The following is a 21,544-nucleotide window of genomic DNA, read 5'->3' as shown; positions in this document are numbered from 1 at the left end:
ATTGACTCAGAAGGATGTTCAAGATAAATTGTGATAATTTGACATGGCCAACAAGGGAGGTAGTGTGGAGGCGGAGGGATGGCAAAGCTCCAGGCTTGTGTCTTGACAGCTAAGATTAGGTGCCATTCCCTCCTTTGAGTCATATCTCTTCTTTTGACAGGAGAATAAAGCAGATCGTGTTGCTCTGTGGTGATAAATAGCAGCTGCAGTTTTACCTTGATGATACACTGATCCCAGATAAAGATAATGAGTGTGTGTGTGTGTGTGTGTGTGTGTGTGGTTAGAGAAAGGATGATGATACAGGAGCGTGCAGGTAATTCTACGCTCAGCATCGCCTCATCAAGCGCTTGGCCTTTCACCCGGTAAAGAAGAACTTTGCTGACTCGGGGACTTATTCGTCTCTTCCGTACAGCCTGCTGCACTCGGGTATTTTTAGCATGATTTCATATACTCCCTGCAATTAAGTAGGATGCTGGTAAACAATGCTCTGGTAGGAGGCCAGCTCTAAACTTGGCTCAGTCAAAAGTCAGACGGTTTCAACTGAAGAGGAATAACTTCATGCGCTGACAGGAGTGCAGCACAGTCCATGGGGGTTGAAGTTTTTTTTTTTTTTTTTTTTCTTTTCCACAGAAACACTTGTGTTTTATATTTGCGCCTTGCCACACATTCTTTGGTGTTCATGGGGGAGGAAGAGGATGAGACACTGACTTTGAAGTCTTTCTGTCTTGTCACGTAAAGCATTCCACGCAGACAGAGTAGACGACCAGTCACCTCTCACTACTGCCTTATTCAGGTCATATCGGGATGAATTTTTAAAAAAAACTGGTCACATTTAGGTTAACGCGTGTGTATGTGTGTTGCTTGTGTGTCTATGGGTATCTTTAGTTGTGTGCGTTCGGTGTTTTTTTCAGTGTATGTGCACACTCCATTCATCCATGAATATGTGTAGTGAATGCATGCATGTATGAATTTGTATATGTGTGTGTGCATCCAGGTGTGGACACAGTACACGCATGCAGGTAAGTGTGTGTATTCATGCTTGTGAGTATTGCATATGATCTATAGAAGTTGTGTGTGTGTGTGTGTGTACTTTTACATGTATCCACAGTAACCTCTGACCTATGAGGGCAAAAATACAAATGGGAGGTCACAGTGGCACACGGCTCACCTTTAACTTGGCTCTTTGCGTTGTCAAAAGATATTTATATCTGGAGTGAACAATTGAGAAAGATGGGTTTGATTTCCCCGCTGTTGCCTCGGGCTCTGCCTTCCTGTTGGTGCGGAGTCAACCTCAGTCAGATGCGCTGATTGGAGCCAGATCCTTTGTCCCAAATTCCGTCTCCTTGCACCCTTGAACCTCACGAAATCTCTAAACTAAAACCTTCAGTCATTGGTGTAAGTCCCACATTACACAAATCCAACTCTAATGTGATGTTGTGAAATGTCAGGAGGGCAATGCGGAGAAACATGTGCTGGTGGACAAGCGGGATGACACGCAGGTGAAATAAGGTTGAAGGTGAAATTCCACCAGCAACGCAGAGCCGCTGTTTACAGTAATAGTCACTGTAGTTAGTGTGAAGTGGAATGCTGCTGTTAATTCTTTACTTTCTGGACCCACTTTTGGTGTTTTTCATTTTTATGAGCCGGAGGAGGACATCTGTTTGCGTCGTTGACCCATACAGGAATTCTCCGGGGACCTTTTAATCTTCTGTGGAGATCTATAATGTGAAGATGCAGTGATATGCTATTTTTGTCGACTCTCTCGCCAGATGCTTCCCTGAACTCTTAATACGCCCATATCACACCCCTGGGGTCCATGAATTGTCAAATGTGATACTGCGAAGGAAGGTAAATGTACTGCAGGCGTTTTATTTTACTGTCCCAAGAGTACCCCTCTGCTTCGTAAACCTCCGCAGGCCCTGGGGCTCCCGAGAACCCCATTCGCTGTAAATACCCAGAATTCCTAAAACTTTCGAACCCTATATATTTTGAATTCCTCCGACGCCTTCAGACACTTTGTATCTCAGATGCTCTGGTACTCAAGGGGGCAGTGAGACCCCATAACCCCGCCTTATCCTTATTTTCCAACCTAAACCCCCCCCCAACTGCCCCTCAAACACACACATGCATACTTACACACATACACATACACCCCCTGCGATGGATTCCAGATCGGGAATTTAATGCATTTCTGTTTCGCATCATCTCCCAGGAATGCGGCACGCGTGCCACAAGCCTCATAACCTCAGGCTGATGAGTGTGAGGATGTTTAAAAGAGAGAGGGATGATGGGATACAGACGTTGCTGGGGGTTATGGGGGGTGGTGGGGGGAGGCGGGGGGTTTGACAGAGAGCATCCGGTGCGGCACTTGGCGTTAATGACAGGCCATCTTGTTGCATAAAGCAATGTTAGTGCAGCTGTGGTATGTGCCGAGCGCATCTGGACTACAGATTTTTGGGAACGTATTTTGTGTGTGTTTGTTTGGTCTGTCCCGTCTCACTCAAATTAACGACTGTTGCACGATACGGAGGGAGAATGGAGTGAATTAACTTAGTTGGGGATCTATCGAGGGGGGCTGATCTGGAAGTGGAGATTTTACGAGGTGGTCTGTTTTGCATGAAGTTGGGATACAGTTGTTCTATTCTCGTGGTGTCATTTATGCACATTGAAGCTTGTCAGAATTAGATGCTCATAGTAAGGTTGCTTAAAGGGGGGGGGGGGGGGGTAGTTGTTGGACTCCAGAGACAGTAAAGCACTGCCTGCCCGGTCCTGGTCAACACGACCTCTTGCTTCTGCTTGAAGCACCATCGTATAGTAGTCCAATATGTACCAGCTCAGTTCATCACAATAATGTTTTTGAGTGGCAGCTTTGTTCCCCGTGATTTACAGTCTTAAGATGCCCTGAAGCAATCAACCCCCCCGCCCCCCCAGTTGTTGCTCCGAATGAGCAGTGGACAAACCAATCAAGTTATATTTAACTGAATCCAGACTATGGTCAGTATGTTTGAAATAATTATCTAATGATGATGATACACATGATACGGCAAATGTATGCTAAATTTAGACTGTTATCAGGGGTCAAAGGCACCATGCTTGATTTCAGGCGTAGAGCAGTTCTAAATTCATATAGTACAATAAAAAAAATATAATACATTCAGTACATTGTAAAGATTTCTTCCTGGACAACTTTTCAGGCTCACAAATCTTTCCTTGCTTTGATCCATGTGTTATGCTTACTTGCGTGAAGTATCAAAAACAGTACCAAGTACCAAAAGCCAACATCGAACGTCTGGTCAGATTAATCATCTTGTTCAGGGCTGCAACTATTTTTTTCACTATTGCTTAATCTGATACTTATTTTTGGATTAATCATCAAGTTTGTAAAATGTCATAAACCAGGAGAAAAATGGCCATATCAGTTTCCTAGAGCCAAAGTTGACGTAACTTAACATTACTTGTTTTGTCCGACCAACAGTCTAAAACTCAAGTTAAAGGGATATAAAACAGAGAAAGGCATCAAAGCAAAGATGTTTAATTAATTGACTGAATGTTTTGGCCCTCATCTTGTTTTTTAATCAAATAGTTCTTGATTGAAATTTATTTTTTTCCCAATTAAAGAGTTGTAGCTTAGCTGTACGGCAGCTTGTGTTTTTGACATCATTAACATTTGACAACTTTGGCTTCTTTTGTAAAACGAAAGAAGAAAAACATGTTTATATTTCTTAAGGTAAGGTGTGTAAAAAAAAAAAAAAGTGTTTTCTGTCAGCACCAGTATAAAGTAATTTCAAGTGATTCCTAGTCGACATACAATAAATCCAAATTACTGCACAGCCCACTGAAAGCAACAATCACATAAGATACATTACATATAATAGAAATCATCCAAAATATTCATAGTTTAATTATTAATTGTTTGGCAGGTAGATTTCATTCACTCTGTCCCCTTCACACTTCCCTGTGTGCCTAAAAACTCAAATTACTGTTAAGCCTCTTATCGACCAAACAAATAAAGAGTCTGACAATTTAATTACACATTGTTAGAGTTACACAATTATAGAACAGCACAAAATACTGACGATATTGTCTGTATTGTGCATAGCCAGACAGGAGATAAAGTGCTGCTGACAGTGATCAGCTTTATTTTGGAAAACAGAGGGTCTAGACAGTGAAGTAATGGAAATGAAGTCACCATTTCTCTACAACGATTCTGTCCCCAGATGATCTTCAGTTTACACATTTACTACAGTTTGACAGTAAGTGTGGCTCTGTTGGAAGTATTCTGCTGTCAGGATTACTGTAGTTCTGATCTCTGTGGTGAGATGTGGCGTTTATGGCACTGTAGCGCCCTCTGGTGTACATACTGTATATGGTTCAGGCAGGTTTTTTTTTTTTTTTAGATAATGCTGATTATAAAAGTGCAGCTGGGATTTGTGCAGTATCCATGTATGGCTGTGTGTTGTATTGTACTTTAAGTATGTATTTTGTCGAGTTTTAAAATTCTTCTGTGTTTTATGTCCGTGATTTGTATTCAGGACTAGCAAAGACAAAAATGCAGAGAGTATAAGTAAGCCAGTTATTCAAGACATGTTTTATTACATAGTTCAGTCTTCAGCTTTTTACATATATATATAAAAACAAAATAGAAATCACAACGTTCACTCATGACAGTATAAAGGCACTGATGGTTACAGTACAACAACACGGTACAAATGTTCGGCAGTTAGCATTCATGTTTGGAGTGACACTTTGACAAAATGCCCTATTTCTGGCACAGTGTTTACAAGCAGGAAATGTTTAAAAATTCGATATTTAGACAGATGAACCAAGGTCAGACAAACTGCAGGAAAAAAGGCACTTGATGATGATGATAAGAGACTGAGTGAGTCACACATCGTATCTTAATTAGAGGATGTGTTTTTGAAGACAGCTTTGTTAAACATTGATTTTTACATTAGACAGGTCATCCTCAGGTGCTATTGATGCTGCCTTCATTCGGCCTATTTAGTAAGAAGGAGAACATAAACGGCTCCAATAATGGTAACCACTCTTAAAATATTTACAAAAATCCCTTATTTTCATTTAAAATGATCCCAAAGAGTTAAGAAGACGATAATCACAGAAAAGATAGTAGTTTGTAACAGTTTCAGTAGTTCATGCTTTCTCACAGATCTTAGAGGAGGACTACAGCTTTACCTGTCCTTTACTTAACAACCTGAAACATGCTGAAGCCATTTGTTATCCGTCAACTGCAACAGGTCTGACTATGGTAAAAAGTAGTGCATTTCACAGATACGAACAGACAGTCAGGACTTAATGGAACAAATGATAAAAGGTAGTGGTGGCTTTTCCACTCGTGACTTAAAGATAAGCTGCACATTTTAAAATCACCAGATTAAAATATTTTCTATATTGTTAGCCTGGTTGGATTTTAGTCTTCGCAGTTAATAGACTATAAAATACTATCAACTTTGTGTAAAATCTATAGTAGATGAACTCCATGTCTCTCTAACTTTGTCCGTTTGTTCTATGTATTTTCACACTGTTTGCTAGGACTGGTGTTTCAGCAGGTCAGGTAACATAACATAAATATTGGATCAGTGTTAAAACCATTGAAAAATCAAGAGGGTCAAGGCATTATTTAAAGTTATTTTTCTGCTCTGAAGCCCAAAATGACTAATGTACTGCATCTGTGGTGGTTCTTAGGATTAAATATATATATTATTGACTCAACTGAGCCTTTACAATTCATTTTACTTCCCACACACCATTTTGGAACAAAAACAACCAACCAGCAAGTGACGTTTAAGAAACAACTTAGAAATGGAAACAAAAAAGCTATTATTATTCCAGCATTTTCATGGTGTTCTCACATTTTTATTTAGTATTTTTGTTGGATCTCTGTAGTAATTAGTGAGCTTAATCCTCATAATGTAGAAATGTGGATTAAGTCTCTGTCATTCCAGGCTAACTCAAATTAAAGGGGGTGCCAGAGGAGTTTCCTCCAGTACATGGTAGCCCTAAAGATTGCTAAAAGGGATAAAAGTAATAGATTACTTAATGCCCCTTAACATGTTTCTGCAACACGTCTGATATTATCATAGTAAATTTGGATTCAACTGTAAATCCAGTTACCAGAGAACAGCTTCCAGCCAAGACTTCGATATGTTTTATCAGACACCATATATCCCAGCAGCCCTCCCTTGTCTTTTCTTCCAAGTTGTAGACATGTCTAAGGCTCAGAGGTTACAGCGGCTCTACTGAGCCTGAGTTGCCTGGTTCTTACTTTCCTGCCATTTCTTCTGCCTTAGACTGAGCTCAGCGTCAGAAAAGGCTGCTGGGCCCCAGTTTGTGATCATCTGCTGCCCCTTGGAGCCTGGAGAAGACAAATTCAAGAGACTGTTCACCATAGTGGTAGGAATATTTTATTTAACTTGACTACAACCTTCACTAATTCACCTTATCTGCTGCTGAAACATAATACTGATCGTAAGTCAAAGCGGCAGCCATCACAGAGTCCAATTTGAAATTTAAAGAGTAACTTAATACCAGGGAGAAAAGCGCTGTTTCAATAGCCTCACTGAAACGTCTTCTGAAATGTGCTCTGTTGCACCTCTAAACAGCCTAACATTGATGCTACTTTGTAGGGATGTAGGGACAACTCATAACCTGGAGCTTGTACTTGTACTTGTAGGGCAAAAGTGGTCGATACTGCCTCGCCTTTCTATTGTATTCTACAAACCACGAAGGAGCGTTAATACGTCATTGAAAAGGCAACATTCTTAGGACATATAACATTAACAAGGTGTTAGTCTTCATAAAGAAGAAGTTTAAAACGTCCTCGGCGATGTAGAAACAGAAGTAGAATTGTGGTTACTGTTATGTTGTGTTTGCTGTAGCACGACCACAGCTATGTCAGACAACAGTTCAGTCACGGTAATGGAAAAACACCAAATATGTATTGTGATGACAAGTCTTTAGTAGTTTAATGACTTTACATTTAAGATAACCCATACCTTCAAATACATAACTGCATTTTAACCTCCCAGGTGAGCATGATTTCATTCATATTAGATGAATTCTTCAAACAGATATTGTGTCTATTAAAAATACTCTTTAGTAGATTGAAGCCTTCAGCCTCAAGTATGTACAGGATTTGTTATCTGGTTTTCTCTTTCCAGCCATTTACATTTGTGTTTTGCTGTAACCTCCTTTGAGGGAGTACACTGTAAATACTTGGCTGAGAAAGTACAAGACTTTATTGGCCAATATGCAGGAAGAAGGTGCTACGAAATTTATGGTAGGAGTCAACTTATTTTGAAGTTTATTTGGAGGGATAGGATCAACTAGAGTACATTTACAGTTGATGGTAGGGTTATATTTGTTGTTTTGATATGGTGTTAATGAAAATCAGTCATAAAACTGTGACTAATGCTAAACTAAAAAGTGGAGGCTGGCCGTGCACAACGTTTTAAAGGTTAGAAGAGGTTGTACAACTGCATTGACATTGTTAAAGTAGTTGAGCTTTGCGGTGAAGCTACTGTTGAACTCCTGTGGTGTATGTAACACATCTGTCCTATTGGAAAGAAGTACCAGGTTCAAATCCTGGTAGGAGTGTCTGACTTTACAATGCTTCTTTTGGCCAGTGTTACCATTTTAGGTCCCATTAAAAAATAATGGTAGGTGGCCAGTCGCAATCACAGCTATGACTATAGCTACAGTCAGTTTCCATCCCACAGCCAGGTACGGCAAAGGGTGTGTCCGCTCTACTGTGGTCTACTGTCAGAGCTCGGCCCGCTTAAGAATTTTAACTTCCAACCCTGAACCTAATTCTAAACTTAACTCCCAAACAACCATTTGAGGAACAAAGCACCAGACAAACTGTACTCACTCTGAAGGTCTAAAACTAAAGCTGACACAGATAAAAGTAAAAAGAACACACAGTGAAAAAACACTCAGATTCTGGTAGAGCTGCAACGATTAGTCAATCATCAGAAAATTAATCAGCAACTATTTTGATAATCAATTAATCGTTTAGGTCTAGGCCTATTCTATAGCATTTGTAATTATTTCAGGCTCTCAAATTTGCTGTTTTTCCTCATCTTACATTACAGAAAAATTGAATATCTTTGGGTGTTGGGTCAGTTTTGATGTTTTATAGACCTAAACGATTAATCGTTAATGAAAATAGTTGTTAGTTGCAGCCCTAGACTCCAGACAGTGTTTAGTATGCTGTTGTTACCTGGTTGAATGAGCCGTAACAAGCCTTCGTGTTCAGCCACCTTGTGCTTCCAGGACTTTGTGTTGTTGGTTGCATCTTCCAGCTTCCTCACCACCGTCTGGTTTACATACACACACACACACACACAAAGACAAAACACACAGTAGTTATAAGGCCAATATATGTCTTCAATACAATACTTTACAATGAAAACTTTCCTAAATAACGGCAATGACAGAAAGCTTCTGTTGATATTTGTGACTGTTACATACAGGTATGCAGTGTAAGACCACATTGTTGTTCATTAGAGGTATTTTATCCATAGGAAAACATAGAACAGCGAACAGCAAAACCTAAAGAAAAGCAACAGTTTAATTTCAAAACTAAAACTTGATGTTTAAAAAATGTGACTTACAGCTCTCAAATTGTGTCTTTTATATTTAGTCAAATGCCTTGCAACCAAATTTAGGATTGTCCAAAGTAGTGTGGAAGGAAAAAGCTTTTTTATAAATATCTCACATTGCTTTCCTTCACTCTGTGTGGTATTTGTACCATGTGTTCTGATTACTATCACATTTTGTTACAACACAAATTCCTCCGAACACGCTGTTGAAGTTTGAAACTGTTGTGAAACAACACAGTTCACTGTTCGAGTTTTCAAAAACATCAACAGTGAGCTGGGAGGAAATTTTTTAGATTTGGTGGTGATAATCTGGGAGTGTTCCTTCAATTTACAATGGGCCTTTCCTCATCATTTATACACTAAATAAATAAATGGTAGATTAATGGATAGATAAAATAAATATGTGCTGCTTTTATTCTCATCCATTGCTCAAAAGTCCTGCACTACTGAGTCTGCAGTTTCTACATGAGCCGTATTGTGATATTATATACTGTATAGTGTTTTAGAAATCATTCATATTACCATTTGCTACTGCTAATCCCTAAACCACCACCACCACTGTGACTGCTCTCAGCTGACCTGGTATTGCTCCAGCGCCCCCTGCCTGTCTTGCTCCAGCTGCTCCAGTTGTTTCATTGCAGCCTGCAGGGCATTCTCCTTGGCCAGACGCTCCTTCTCCAGCTCCTGCTTCTCAGCTTCCGTCTCTGAGATGGCTCGCTGCTGCCGCAGGTGGATCTGTTCCAGCTCTGCTCTCTTCATGGCCTCTTCCTCCAGTAACCTGCTCGACACAGATATTAACATGTGTGAGTATAGAGTGTAATGCTGTATGTACTATTAACTATAAGCTGACTAGTCCTATCCATCTTTGAATGAGAGCTGGTCTCTGCTTCTTCACTGGAGTGCCAGTAACATGTTAATGTCCATCCTGAGGGATATAGAGAGGGTAATGGAGCACCGAACATTCATACATACAATGTTTGTGCTTTTTCAATTGCAGCAAACCAACATTTCTGATTTGTGATTGATTTTAGGGACACTACTAGCCTCTGGTACAATTCATGCATTTTTGCAATTTCCATTGTCAAATACCTGAGTTCTTCTTGCTTCTTGAGTATAAAAGTGTTACCTCAGTCCAAGAAATAACATGAAGCAATAAAAAAATTGGGTGTGGAATGGCAGTGTGTCAGCAGGTGGTGCTATAGTTGTACTTTCAACAATATGGTTCAAGGAAATGTAGCTACAGATTGGGGATAAATGTAGTTTACAATGTTTACAAAAAAAATCACATTATGCATGTTTGAACAATACAATAATGCACATTAACATTTGTTTCCAAGCTCAATTTACAGTACTTTGGTCTACCTGCTTAAATTTACATCAGTTACACACTGAAAGAAGTAGAACAAGTACACAGTGTCTTAAACCTTGTGCACATACTACAAAAAAAGAGTTACTGCATACTACATTCACTGCCTGCTTGGCTACTGCAAACTCCCCCTCATCATATCTGTAAGAAACAATTATACTTCAACAGTGAGACAATTGTTAACACTTCAGTTCGGTATGATCATTGAATTATCAGAGGGAAAAGCTAAGCGTTGGCTACATCTCTGCAGACTGGTAACTCGAACCTTGTTCTTAACCTAACCTCACTGTGAACTGCTTATCATGCTATTTTGAGCTTGTGAAACTCAGTGTGGTAGAAGATTGAACTATTCTTGTACAATGGGCTGGAAGAAGAAGGCATCCACCAGATGGCATACATTATTTAATGTTAAAACTCTGATTGTTGTGTTTTTAACATATTGGTATAATTTAAGCACCATGGTGAGTACAATGGTGCCGACATGCTCACTACTGGTTAGTCAAACGTGAGGTGGAAAGTAAATGTCAGCATAGAGGAAGGAAGGACAAGGGAGGAAATGTGGTGGAGAGAAGGAACTAGAAGTTCAGTGTCAGGCTGTGTGTGAGACTCCAAAAATATAGAAAATAAAAAAAGCTCCAGCAGATGGCTTGTTTGGATGTGATTTCATGTTAAAGGATTCCCTGGCAGTTAAATATGAAGTTATTTTACCTAAGGTGGACAACATTAACTAGCTGATAACAGAAAGCGACAAACAGATAACACAACACAAGCAGCAGGTTGATACATCCGCAAAAGTTTATCTATTTATCTAACCCAGTTTGGAAATGATGTCATGTTTGTGAAAGCACAAACTTTTAAGACGGCTGTTGGATGATATTTAATGCATCTTCTTGTGGCCATACTGGAATATTTCAGCTGTCTATGAGCAACTAGGTTGTGTTTCTTAAGTGTACAACTTAGGTCTCTCAACATAACAGATTCGATTCATTTTTGATTGAAATGATCTTACAAAAAATTCAATAAATCAATAATACTGTATGTATGGGCTAGTATCTGGTCACTGCCTAGTTAAATGGTTGAATCCACACTGCAACAGATAGAACAGAAAACTGATGCTGCACTGCTCTCTGTGGGTTCATCAAGCCTCATGATAGTTTTTCAGTCTCTTTCTGCTTCATAGAGCACATTATGTGTCGTCCAATCACATCTAAAGGCAAAAAGTGTTTGTTGCCTCCCAGATCTCTCTCCCAGAACTGTCTTTTTGCACGTCTTTGTTGTCTCAACATGATGAATCGAACAAATGGGGATTACACATTTTTGTGCACTCTCTCCTAAAAGACGTTCATGATGTTGTGCTCAGTTGAACACAAGGAAAGTGACAGAAGTTAATTGTGCGAAGAATTAAATATACAGAGCTTGATTGAGACGTTCATCTCTTTCCTTCTTTCCTTCTTTCACACCTCTTTACACCCGACCAATCACTGTGTACAGTGGATGTGATTGTTTGCTTCAAAAAGTTACAGAAATTGTCAGAAGCAGCCTAACAAAAGTTTTATGTTATATGTTGCTTTGTTATATTAGCCTGCTGGATGAATTTTAAAATTGGTGTCATGTCACTGAACCATAGTTTACTTATAATATGTATTTTTAAAATATCGGTACAGCCACAATCCAGTAGTATAAAGAAGTATAAACATATAAAACATTAGAAATATGAGGCATTTCTTCCTCCTCCACTCGTTTACTGACCGTGCCTGCAGCCTGCGGACCGCCTCCTCGTCCTGTCTGGCGTGCCTCTCATCCTCCAGAGCGTCCTCCAGTCGTCGGTACATGTCCTCCAGCTCCCGGACTCGCTGCAGGTACTGCTCCAGCTCTGTGGACTTCTGGGCCACCTGCTCTTCCATCTGCTGTCGTACCTGTTGAACCAGGAAACACACAGCAGTGCTTAATCTGGAAATCAAGATGAACATTCCTATTGAACTGTTTCCTTTTGCTCTTAAAGTTATCTTAAGATATGAGGCTGGCGATTTTATATATTTTTCTTATTGTCAACAAATCTTGTGCAGAGCCAAACTAACAATGAATTGATCCTGCTTACAAGTATTGCGTATGTATCCAAAGCCTGATATATCTTATTCCTCTGTGGTTCAAACACTATTAAAAACACGTCAATGAGCCACACTGTTGCAGTGGGTGACCCTTTTCCCCTGAAGGCAACGGATACCATAGTTTGTTTAGAAACAGCTCTGAAGATTAATAACAAAAGAGACAGCCTCATCCTTTAAATGAATACTTCAGATTTTCCAAAGATTGTCCTTTTAGTCAGCTAATCCTTACAGCTAACAGCCTATGTTTGGTTCATTATTTGTCGTGGTGTGCCATGCTAACTCTTTAGCATACACTGTGACAGTGGTAGTAAAGCTCACACATTGTACACACTATTGTGAAAGATTTTTTTAAGACTAGGAGTAGATGAGGTGAGATTAGATACATTCTGTACACAGGATGTAGAAAACAGTCAGTAATGGATGATAAAAATCATCTCCTGGTGCACCACAAACATGCTGTGCACTCTGCATGTCAAGATGTTATCAATAGAGGCAGTGAAGCAGTAGTATAGATGCCTTTTGGTGGTTAGATTCACCAAATTCACCCCGTTAGTACTAATTGAGCTACATAGAGACTTTTTTACCACATAGCTATTATTAAATGTGTATGGAGGACATGAATGACACAAAATGACTCATCTGCTGTCAAGTGGTTTCATTTTCAGCTTCACTGGGAACCGCAGTGGTTCTTCAGTTTAACTCTATTTCAGGTTAATCTCCTGACTATTATTTTTTATGTTTCATTTAACCTGACACCTGTAGATAGATGTTACGTTGAAGTGTGTATTGTAAATGCCTCACATGGTCTGTTGACCTCCCAGAACACTTCACACCAAAAAGAGGAAGTTGTATTAAAGTTGTTCTTGCTACACCACTGCTTCCAATGTAATCATTCATTAGTAAACGACAAAGGGCAACGTACCATTTTTTCTCTCTCCAGATCCATCCTGTAACGGTCTTGGAGTTCAGTTTGGGTCTGGAGACGCCTTCGTTCTTCTTCTGCTGCGTTTGCTGCTGCCTCCTCCAGAGCCTGGCCAAAAGAAAAACAGACAGCAGTCAAAAAAAAGGTCAAATATTCCCAGTAAATAAAAGAATCTTCTCTAGATTAGAAGGTATTTACACCTAAATTCAGGTGTAACAGAAATTAAAAAGGAAGAAACACCTAAACTGATGTTACAGGACGTTTAAGACCTCTCTCTATCAGGGGGAATTACTGTGTAATTATTTAGTTTAAAGGCCTGGCAGCAAGCAGCAGCCTATACATACAGAAGACTTAAAAAAAATTGTAAACCTATTGTTTAAAATACGGTTGGAAACTCACTCACTGGCTTAATTGGCTAACACTCCACTTTTAGAAAAATTAACAGCAATTATGTGAGACACTCTAAATATACTTAGACTCTTAGTCACTTTTTTTTTTTTTTTTTAAATATCTTTAGTGCTGGTTCCTTTTTTTTTGTTGTATCTTCCAGTATACTGTCAGCCCTGTCACACACTTTAAACTGTAAATCTTTGTGAAACACACAGTGTTGTAACCTCCACCTTATTTCTACTCTCTACATTAGCAAAGAATGAACTCAGGTCTTCCTGTGAACCATATCTTTATCAGGTCTCTGTGGGTTTTGTTTTGTTTCTGTTTTTTTCTTCCGTCTTCTTCTGTTGTTCATTCGTTTCTGTGTGTTGGTGTCTGTTTTCTCATGTGACTTTAGCGCTTAAGATGTAAGAGTGATTGAGGAAAGTTGTAGTTGGCAGAGGTTTGCGGTCTCCATGAGTGACTATGAGTTAAGCATGTATATGGGTCACATTTTCTATTTTTAAAACTAGTTTTATAAAGATGACAAAGCCAGTGTAGTGTGTAGGCTCCTGTTTTGTTGCATGTCAAACCCTCTTTATACATTAAATTAGAGATAAGAGGAGAAATGTTGAAGTATATTGAGTGACTAAGCAGTAACCCTTTTTTGACTTCTGTCACCCAGCTGTGAGCTGTCTGTAGAGTGCGACAGTCCACTGCATGTAGCAAGACAGTGTGAGAGCTGGAATGCCCATTGTGTGTGTATAATGAGTGTGTGTGTGTGTGTCTGTCTGTCTGTCTGTCTGTCTGTCTGTCTGTCTGTCATGCGCTACTTTTGGGGACAAATTTCAGACTAAAGACCAGTTAATTGGTGACGATTGGGGACAAAAGCCATGTCTCCAATTGGTAAAATACTGATTTTTGGGTCAGTGGTTAAAAGTTAGTCTAAGGTTTAGCGTTGGGCAAGTAGTGGTTACAGTAAGTCTCCAGGAAATAAGTTGAGCCTATGTAATGTCCCCAAAGGTGACCTAGGTCAACGTGTGTGTGTGTGTGTGTATGCGTGTGCCCATATATACTGTATGTGTGTTCATTGTGCATTCATGCAACCAACTATGTGAGACGGAGACTTGCACCTCAATGGCAGATTGTTGTGCATTCAGAGGAGAACACAGCGTCCCAGACAAAGACAAACTGTTGCCCTCTGCTTCACTGAATGTGTTACACAACTATGATGAGAACTAGCTCAGCTGAATGTTGCTGCATCTCACCGTTTATCACATCACTAGTAGTGGCTGCAACATACCCAGTATTGCACTGGGCTGGAAATCTTTTCAACTGAATTGTAGTAATTGTATTTTCACTTAAGTCAAAGGACGATATCTTCCTAGAAGTTTTCTCTGACCCCCTGAGCTTTTGAAATGCTGCAAAAATCAATATTTTAAAAATTATAAAATTCAATTTTTTATAGCTGTTTTAAAGCTTTTGTTCTTGAGACAAGCATTTGCAAAACAGTGATTGTGTGTTTTTGCTGTAACAAAATCCTCAAACTAGTTAATCAAATGAGGTTTTATTTACTTTAATTGTTGCAGCTCTAAAGTTGATCAACAGACAATTAATCTGCAACTTTTTTTATAGTCAAATAATCATTTTAGCCATTTTTTTAAGGAAAAATGCAAAACATTTGCTAGTTGCAGCTTCTCAGATGTGAGGATTTGAAACATTTATGTGTCATACCTGACAGTAAACTGAATATCTTTGAGTTTTGGACTATTGACCAGACAAAACGAGGCATTTGAAGACGTCAACCTGCACTGTAAGACATTATAAAGGGCATTTTTCACTGTGTTGACATTTTATAGACAAAACAATTAATAGGTCAATTTAGATTATAATAGTCAGCTGCAGCCCTAATTTATTTTGAAGTTTTCAGTATTTCTTCGCTCTAAATGGGATGTAAATCTCCATCTTGATAAAGGTTGTTGGACTGTGAAAACACTGAGGACAAACCTGGAAATTAATCCAGGACTCAATTATTCTATCCTTGACAAAGTCTGATGTGTTGTAAATATATTAGGATGGTGTCAATAAACCAAACCAAACGGCTGAAAATGTCAAGCTACAGTATGTCTCAATTTACTGTATGACATCAGCTCTCTGTTCTTTGTAAAGCTGAAACTTCCTGATAACATCAGAGTCAGTTATCTGCAGGAAGCAGCCATTCGTCATCGGCCTTTGGGGGAATCCACATTATCATTGAATTTTGACACAACTGGTCAGTCAGCAGTTTCAACAGGTTGGAGTGTTGGTCAGGTTTAGGAAGATTGACTGGAAAAACATGATTAATGGAGACTAATGGCGACCTCTCCTCCCTTTCTGATCCAATCCACATTCCTCTGTTTGCAGTGAGTGACAGACTATTCATTAGATGGAGGGGTGGAGCTGATCTATTATTGGTATTCATGAGCTGGCAGCAGCATGTGAGTTTCAGACCCACCTGTGTGTTTGTGTCAAATGCAGCAATGAATGTAAATGTGTGACTGAAACCACTGGTGTGTTATAAAAGTATAACAATGGTGTCCGTTATAATGACAATGAACGCTGCTCTCAGTCAGTCAGTTACTTTGAGGTGTGACGTTATCTGTAAGGAATGTTGTTGAATCAGCTTTGAGCTGCGGTTCTGATGTCATTAGCTGAAGTAATTGTAGTTACAGTGATGATACATCTGATTGGGAAATGAGTATTTCCTTGAGTATTTTTCCTTCTGATGTCCAGAATTAGCTCAGTAGAAGCAAAGCAAAGCAAAATTTCAAACACAACATGATATCATGATGCTCCTCAGGACTCATGACTCATCTTCAGCTGTTCAACAGTGACTGAGCATGTTGCACTCGTCAAGAGATGTCAGACTTTAAAAGTGACGTGCATGAACACACGGCTGCATTGGTGGGAGGATGTTACCTCAGGTACTTCTGAGACAATGAATTATGATACAGGAAGTACAGTTTCAGTTACAAACACCTAAACACCAAACAGCAGTTTCTAGTATTTTGAGGTACAATTTCAGTTCTCAGGGAAGTTATCACAGCGGAAATTATTATATCTTTTCTAAGGACAGTCGTAACATCGACCTCTTTGCTGGACGACCATGCATATTCTTCACCAAATCCCTGTTTTTTCACGGAGCTATTTAAGCACTGCGTAAAAAAAACAAGCCCTCCTTCATTCATTTCTCTGAATAAAAAAAGATAGAACTTTATTAATCCCGAAGGAAATTATTGTACAAGAGATTGCTCAAAAATTACAATATACGAATAAAAACAATAGAGTAATAAATGTAAAGTGTATAAAGGAGTAAATGCAAACACCAGTGTCTAATAAACAATAGAAGTAAGATAAATTTAGTAAAATAAGTAAACTAAAATAGAAAGGTAATATTGCGCAAGATGTTGAAAAAGTAATATATAGAAAAGAGTGAAAAAGACAAGATGACGAAGAGCAACTCGGGACGGCACCAGAAGTGAGAGAAAAGAGTGAGGGATGAGGGCAGTATGCCGACACTGCGGGTGCCAACGCCAACCTAGTTGTAACACAAACAGTATTTCTACTGTTTACCTCACAATTATTTTTATTGAATCACTGTGCAGTGGTTGACATCTGATAAGGCTTCAAACTCTGATACTGAAACTTGACTTTTTGGATCATATTTCATGTCTCACCTGAGGCAACATGCTCTACCAACACAGTCACTTGCATTGTTTCAGCACAGGGCTGTCTTTGGCCTGAATACTTGCGTAGTCATTATGATAGTGTCTGATAGTCAAATCAAAGTTGAGACTTGAGTCCAAGTTGTGACTGCTGATGCGTTATGATTCAAGTTGAGAACAAAGAGTACACTCTATGAGTACAGATCCCTGAGGTTTACTTTCCAGCTAAACGGACACTTCATGTCCAAACAGTGAAGCTGAGTCTGCTATGAAGATGAAAACGCGTGTCTTAAATACCAACACAGCATAAGACATAAAATACTTATCAAACTGCAAAGATGCACCGTCTGTGCTGCTGCAAAAAACAATTTGGAACAACATGTCCTCTTCCTCCAGTTCATATCATGATTGATTTCTGGAGATGGAATGTTTTGCACTCCTTCTCATTCTTTTGTGTTTTCTAGGTCGGTGCTTTGAGGTATTGCCTTTAGAAATTCCCTCTGGGCAAATCCCTCAGGTTTCAGTCATTGACTTACAAATTCTAGCGAATTACTTCCTGATAGCTCGTTTCTATTTGTTTGGTCACATGTTTAAAACAAAAGCGTGCAGTCATTTCAGGTTTACAGTTGTTACAGCTGGGTTGCAGCAGTAAATGTGTCTCAACATGGTGATGATGTACTTAGGCTCTGTAGCTACACTGTAAGCTCCTAACACAGCTATAAATCTAGCTTTTGTCAGCTAGCAGACTTTATGGGCATGACATCACTGTCAGAGTCAGTAGAGACAGAAGTGACTTTTACTACATATGGAAAAACTCTGAAAAACAGACTGGACTGAGGATAATATGTTTAAATATGCACACAAAGTCATCCTTTCACAGCGTCATCATGGCTCACTCCTGCCCTCCTCCGTCACTGAGCTGTTTTGAATAATAAAGTCTCAGTAGGAAATGACGTACTAGACATTTCCTGACCATACTGGGTTCACAGGGAAACTTTTTAAGTGTGCGTGTTCTCACCTTCCTCATGTTTTCCAGCTCGAGCTGCTTGACCTCGTTTGCCGTCTGCAGCTCCCTCATCCTCAGCTCCAGCTCCTCTTGGTCGGCCTGCTGCTTCAGACGAAGATCGCGGCGCTTCTGACGGGACTCGCGGTGCGGCGCCGGTCGGTCCTGACGCAGCAGGTTCACACAGGTCTGGATGGCTGCGAGGAAACGTTGGCGAGACAGGAAACTCATTTGGGTGTTTTACACCTTGAATGTGAGCTGTGAGGTTTGTTCTTTGATTTTCGTGTTTTGGATTAATTTGGATAATCTGGATTAATTGAAGAGCTATGAAGCCACGGATTAAGTACGATTAATAACCTCAAAACAATTTAGAGCTGCAACAATCGACAGAAAATTAATTGCCAACTATTCTGATAATCAATTAATTTTGAGTCATTTTTTTAAGAAAACTAATTCTAAAATTCTCTGATTCCAGCTTTTTAAATGTGAATATTTTCTGGTTTCTTTGGTCATGTATCACATTAAACTAAATATCTTTGGGTCATTGACTGTCGGTCAGGACAAAAGTTGCATCTTGGATCTTGGAAACTGATCAACATTTTAAAGACCAAATGACTAATCGATTTATCTGGAAAATAATCAACATATTAATCATCAAAAATAAACTTTAGTTTCATCCCTAAAACAATTACATAACAGCATGAACAGAGGTAAAATTGTAGGAAAACACTAAAGTTGATGTTAAACATTAAAAAAAAAGGGGGCAAAAATGACAAAAATCCTGAAATGGCCGTGAAAAACCCCCCACTTAATCTTAAATTCATTTAATTATTTCCTCTTGTTCTAAATTGTTATCATAAATATCACAGTATCGTCTAAGTTTTTGTGGAAGCAGAGTTTTAGAAACTAACAGCTCTGTACGACAAATATATTTGCACCGAGTCACACTGATCAAATGATAAGATCACTCAAGCTAAATTTAGAGAAAATTAAAACATTATCTATTAAAAAAATGGGTAGGAAGTGATTGAGTGAATCATTATATAAATGGGATACAGCACACTGAGTCACCTCATTGAGGTTTACAACAGCAGAATTAAACAATGATGGTCTGATGAGTAACAGGAGAAATGATATCTGTGGTGTTAAGATTTGAATGAAGTCATCTCACTACTTACCCTGGATCCACTCCTGCTTCTTCTTCTTGTCCGACACGCTGATTTCAAAGCTTTTTTGTGACGACTTGATGAAGAAGAGGCACTTCTTTCCCTCTTTATCTGGTAAAGGCTGCAGCCAAAAACAATTGATGAGAAAAAGAATGTATGAAAACAAAAGATAAGTCACAATATTGAGTTGTACAACAAATATCTTGATTACCTCAAGACTAAATAAGATAACACGGGTGTTGATTTTCTGATTACATCCAAATTGTGATAATATAATGTTATTATAAGCCAGCTGATCATCACTGTGTTGTTGTAGACGCATATGATTTGATTTGCCTCTGAGGTTAGATTTATGTATTTGGTGGAAGTGATATTTCTAATATTTGTTTGTTAATCAGCCTCAGATAGCAAACTGATCACTATCAAGACCAGGGAGCTGAGAGACAGGCGGAAGAGTTTTTGTAAAAACAGCACGTTCTTGCCTCCACAGTGCAGTTTCCATCCAAAATGATGTCTCCTTTCTTTTCTGCCAGGTCCTCTCCGACGTAGTAGGAGATGGAGTTGGGCTTCAGCATGAACCAGCGCTCCATCCAGTTCTTCCTCTTGTGACCTTTCTTCATCATGTAGCCCTGCAGAGAGAAACAGGGACATGAATCATGGTAAATTAAGCCAACAACTACTCGAATATGATTGAATTTTATGGTGAAATTATAGTTTACAGACTGGATTCTCTGTATGATAGTAAAAGATGAACCTCTGGGAGTCATTTTGAACTGAAATGGAAATATGTTTTAAAATAATTACTACAGTAAGTGACAAGATAGGCGTTTGTGTTCTCTCTTTAGTTTGCTTTCATTATTGTTTTCTACATTTTTTTTGGTTTTGTCTCTTTAAATGACTCTAGTAACACACTCACATTCTCTGTCACGCCAAGATATACAACCCTGCCTCACATGACCACGAACTCTCACTTCCCATTTTTATAATTGCAAGGGGCTGTTTTGACTCTGATTTTTCCCCCCATTAACGGTCCACCCATGTCTGTGTTGCAGTTATTCTTTGGAAGTACCACATTTTACGACCCGCTTATGCATTTGTGATATTTCTGTTTGTGCAGAAATATGATTTGCATCTTTTTCTGACTCTGGTTCAATACTGATTATGATTTTTATATTTCTATAGTTTGAAAGTCTACAATTGCAAAATAACAGACCCTCTTTACTTATGCACATTTTGCCAGACACTTTGGAAACAAGACTCACAATGCAGAACAAAGTTTTCTACTTCTACATTTAGAAATTTAAAAGGAATAGTTTGACATTTTTGGCAAAATCACTGATTCTAATATGTAGCATAAAGTCCTGAAACAGCTAGCCTGGCTTTGTCCAAAAGTAACAAACCCAGCCTATCAGCACCTCTTCAGCTCACTAATTAACATGTTATATCTTGTTTGTTTACTCCTTGCAAAATCTGAAATGTAAAAACAATTCAGTTTTATGCAGGTTATGTGCTGGACTGTTTCTTGACGAGGTTTCTCTCCCTGTGATCATATTGCAGCAAAAAATCCATAAATCCAGGTATATGACAACAACTCTGCTGTATATTCAGCTATATTTAAAATGAACAATCACAGAGAAGGTAAAAGGCAACTCAAGGTCTTCTTTGTAGCTTTCCTGGCACACAGGCCCGACCTTCACTGAGCAGCTTACGTCAGTGTTTTGTAAAAGCTCAGTTTACCCGGAACACTGAAACACCAAGCCAGCATTTTAAGATTTACAAACTCCGGAGGTTGTTTTGGGATGCCCTCTGTTCATGCTGTTTCAGTCTTAACGGATGGCTGAAACTAAGAGAAAAAGAGGCATTTACAAATTTAACCGGCTCAGTTTGGACATACTCTTAGTGACTTCCTGGAGTCTTCACTGGTTGCCTGGCAACTGCTCCCAATCAAGAAATAGTCTGGCATATAACTCCCTCATAATATTGTGTTTTGTGCTGCAGACCTGTTTGAGGACGTCCAGGATGAGCTCCTGGTAGACCTCGCTGATGCCCATGGACAGCGTCTGGATGTCCATGCCTTTACTGAAGTGACCCGACCCCACCAGGATGATGAGCTCCCAGGCGTTCAGGCACTGCTGCTTGCAGTTCAGCTGAAGCTTGTAGTCCTCGAAGCGCTCCTCCACCCAGCTGCCCCCCATCGCCTCCGTCAGCTTTCGCAGGAAGTACTCAATCTGTGTATGAAGACACACAAACGCATGAGCATATGGCAAAGCACACACAGCAAACAT

General features: G+C 39.3%; 1 protein-coding gene and 2 long non-coding RNA genes across 3 annotated transcripts in view; 2 read left to right on the top strand and 1 right to left on the bottom strand.

The window, feature by feature from the left end:
• LOC137183473 (uncharacterized) overlaps positions 1-18,234 on the top strand; it is a 60,797-nt gene extending 42,563 nt beyond the window's left edge. The window contains exons 3-4 of the long non-coding RNA XR_010928475.1: positions 6,309-6,411; positions 18,127-18,234. This is a non-coding gene — a long non-coding RNA (uncharacterized lncRNA). The remainder of the gene's footprint in view (positions 1-6,308; positions 6,412-18,126) is intronic.
• swap70b (switching B cell complex subunit SWAP70b) overlaps positions 4,570-21,544 on the bottom strand; it is a 32,932-nt gene continuing 15,957 nt past the window's right edge. The window contains exons 4-12 of the mRNA XM_067590563.1: positions 21,260-21,487; positions 19,742-19,888; positions 19,272-19,380; positions 18,109-18,290; positions 13,018-13,125; positions 11,737-11,903; positions 9,201-9,399; positions 8,240-8,336; positions 4,570-6,373 (exon numbers count right to left, since the gene is read on the bottom strand). Of these exons, the coding sequence (XP_067446664.1) occupies positions 6,255-6,373; positions 8,240-8,336; positions 9,201-9,399; positions 11,737-11,903; positions 13,018-13,125; positions 18,109-18,290; positions 19,272-19,380; positions 19,742-19,888; positions 21,260-21,487 (1,356 nt within the window). The 3' untranslated portion in view covers positions 4,570-6,254. The remainder of the gene's footprint in view (positions 6,374-8,239; positions 8,337-9,200; positions 9,400-11,736; positions 11,904-13,017; positions 13,126-18,108; positions 18,291-19,271; positions 19,381-19,741; positions 19,889-21,259; positions 21,488-21,544) is intronic.
• LOC137183474 (uncharacterized) lies at positions 18,270-21,366 on the top strand. The gene is made up of 3 exons (XR_010928476.1): positions 18,270-18,358; positions 19,793-19,918; positions 21,278-21,366. It is a non-coding gene; the product is annotated as an uncharacterized lncRNA (long non-coding RNA).

This window comes from Thunnus thynnus, chromosome 5 (assembly GCF_963924715.1).
Source record: "Thunnus thynnus chromosome 5, fThuThy2.1, whole genome shotgun sequence".
Taxonomy (NCBI): Eukaryota; Metazoa; Chordata; class Actinopteri; order Scombriformes; family Scombridae; genus Thunnus; species Thunnus thynnus.
Note: the sequence above shows the minus strand (reverse complement) of the source record. Positions and strands in the feature narration are given on the sequence as shown.